General features: G+C 38.3%; 1 protein-coding gene across 1 annotated transcript; it reads left to right on the top strand.

The window, feature by feature from the left end:
- Window positions 1–394: 394 nt before the first annotated feature.
- LOC112307535 (small ubiquitin-related modifier 2) lies at window positions 395–797 on the top strand. The gene has a single exon (XM_024563600.4). The coding sequence runs from the start codon at window positions 474–476 to the stop codon at window positions 759–761; it is 288 nt and encodes a 95-aa protein (XP_024419368.1). The 5' UTR covers window positions 395–473; the 3' UTR covers window positions 762–797.
- The last annotated feature ends 1,478 nt before the right edge of the window (window positions 798–2,275 follow it).

Below are 2,275 nucleotides of genomic sequence, written 5' to 3'. Positions count from 1 at the left end.
ACATGTGGGAAAACAATGAAAATTACATGTATACTAATCCACAATTAGTTGTAGTTGGTTAGTACTGTTATTTGATATCTATGAAATGCAAGACTTTTCTGCATTAGTCTGAATCACTCAATCAGATGGCTTCTTCACCCAAGGTTTTTGGTCCCACGTATTCTAGATCATATCTTTTTATGAGGTCATCAACTTTAGGACATGTCTTCTGATGCCCAAGATTGCCAGGCACTTCAGAAAGTAGAATGTTGCTATGAAGCAATCAGTTAAAGCAGCAGCAGGTGATCAGCAAACTAAAAGCTTTTCATGAAAAAAAAAAGTTTAGAGCCACACTAAAATACTTAATCAAAGGTATATAAGTTCAAAAGCAATTAAAAATAGTATTTCGGCTCCTGGTGCTGCTTGTGTGCTCCTTCGGTGGGGACCTGGTACCTCTTCTGTGAAGCGGCAGCTGAGGAGACTCGGCGCTCGCCATGGCCGACGAAAAGCCCAAGGAAGGAGTCAAGACTGAGAACAACGATCATATTAATTTGAAGGTGGTGGGGCAGGATGGCTTCGTGGTGCAGTTTAAGATTAAGAGGCATACACCACTTAGTAAACTAATGAAAGCCTATTGTGAACGACAGGGTTTGTCAATGAGGCAGATCAGATTCCGATTTGATGGGCAGCCAATCAATGAAACAGACACACCTGCACAGTTGGAAATGGAGGATGAAGATACAATTGATGTGTTCCAGCAGCAGACAGGAGGTGTCTACTAAAAAGGGAACCTGCTACTTCAGAACTCTGTTCCTCCAGACCAAGAAGACATTCTCAATTAGAAAACTGCAATTTGGTTCCACCACATCCTGACTACTACAGTAGTTTTCTCTACTCTTTCATTTCTCCCTCCCCCATTCCTTTGTTGTACATAAAGTAACTGATGTATGTGCACAAGCATTTGCATTTTTTAAAAAAAACTAAATGGCCAATGGTATGTTTTGATTGACATCACATGGAGATGGGATGGGGAAAACACTGGTTCTGTGAAGACACCCCCTTTCTCCATTAGTGGCATGCTCATTCAGCTCTTACCTTTATATTCCAGTAAGTTATTTTGCTCTCGCTCTTTAACAAAAAAGACACCACCATAAAAATCCTTGCATACCTTGTTTGATTGGAGAATTTTAATGTTTTTCATTTATCATTGTAAAACCAAGGACAATTTTATAACTTTTTTGTACATAGCTGTTCCATGTAGGGCAATCTGTCTTTAAGTAGGGGTAAATTACTCTAAAAGAAATGAATCCTAGGTAGTTTTCCCTTCAAGTCAAGCATCTTGTTTAAATAAACTTCTTGTTTAAAAAAATAGTATTTCACCTTTTTATAGTGGGAGAATTATAAACTGACATCTCTCTGCTTTTTAAGCCTAATCAAAAAAACAAACAAACAAGCAAAATATAACCAGAGACATGGAAATAAAGAACAAAATGACAGTGACCAGAGGGGAGGACAGAGGGGGATAATGAGGGAAAGAAGGAGAAGGGACAAGTCAAGGAACATGTACAGAGGACCCATGGGTGGGGATTGGCTGTGGGAGTGGGGGTGGGTGGGTCAGGGGAGAGTAACAGGGGAAAACGTGGGATAACTATAATTGAACAACAATAAAATTTTTTTTAAAGTATAGAAAATACGAAAAAATTTCAAAAGACTCAGCCTATCTGACCACCTTACTTAGTATTGTAAGCCTATACCTGCCTGCCTTCCTTATTTTTTCCCACATCATTTCACCTTTTCCGTACTACACCATTGTTACTTTGCTTATTGTCTCCCTCAAAACCGCTAGAATGTAAACACCAGGAGGTCAAGGGTGGTTGTCTCTTTTATTCAGCTGCACCTAGCCTTAGTAGTGACTCAGTACATGGCTTTGAAAAATCAAATGAATTGTTCAAAAACTCTTGTTATTTTAACATGTTGCAAAAATGAGAAGAAGAGAGGGAATTCTGATATCACTTTAAGAGTGAGTTTCTTTAAGAAGCAAATTTTAAAAAAAGATGGAATTCTACTAAAGCTGTTTAAATGAGTTTATAATACGTAGATGACAAGTATAGGTATAAAGTCAATTATGAGGCTGAGAAATTGGACGAAGTGAGTATATTGTTGTAGACTTGCCTGTTGACTGAAATGGAATCATTTCAGGATTTTCATTCAGTTCTGGGTTATGTTGAAATACGGTACTTTTTTTTCTGAGGCCAAAATGATGAGGCCAGAAATGGGGAGAGTTAGAAAGAGTGAC

The sequence above is a fragment of the Desmodus rotundus genome, chromosome 1, assembly GCF_022682495.2.
Source record: "Desmodus rotundus isolate HL8 chromosome 1, HLdesRot8A.1, whole genome shotgun sequence".
NCBI lineage: Eukaryota > Metazoa > Chordata > Mammalia > Chiroptera > Phyllostomidae > Desmodus > Desmodus rotundus.
The sequence above is the reverse complement of the archived record's forward strand: the minus strand, read 5'-3'. Positions and strand labels throughout refer to the sequence as shown.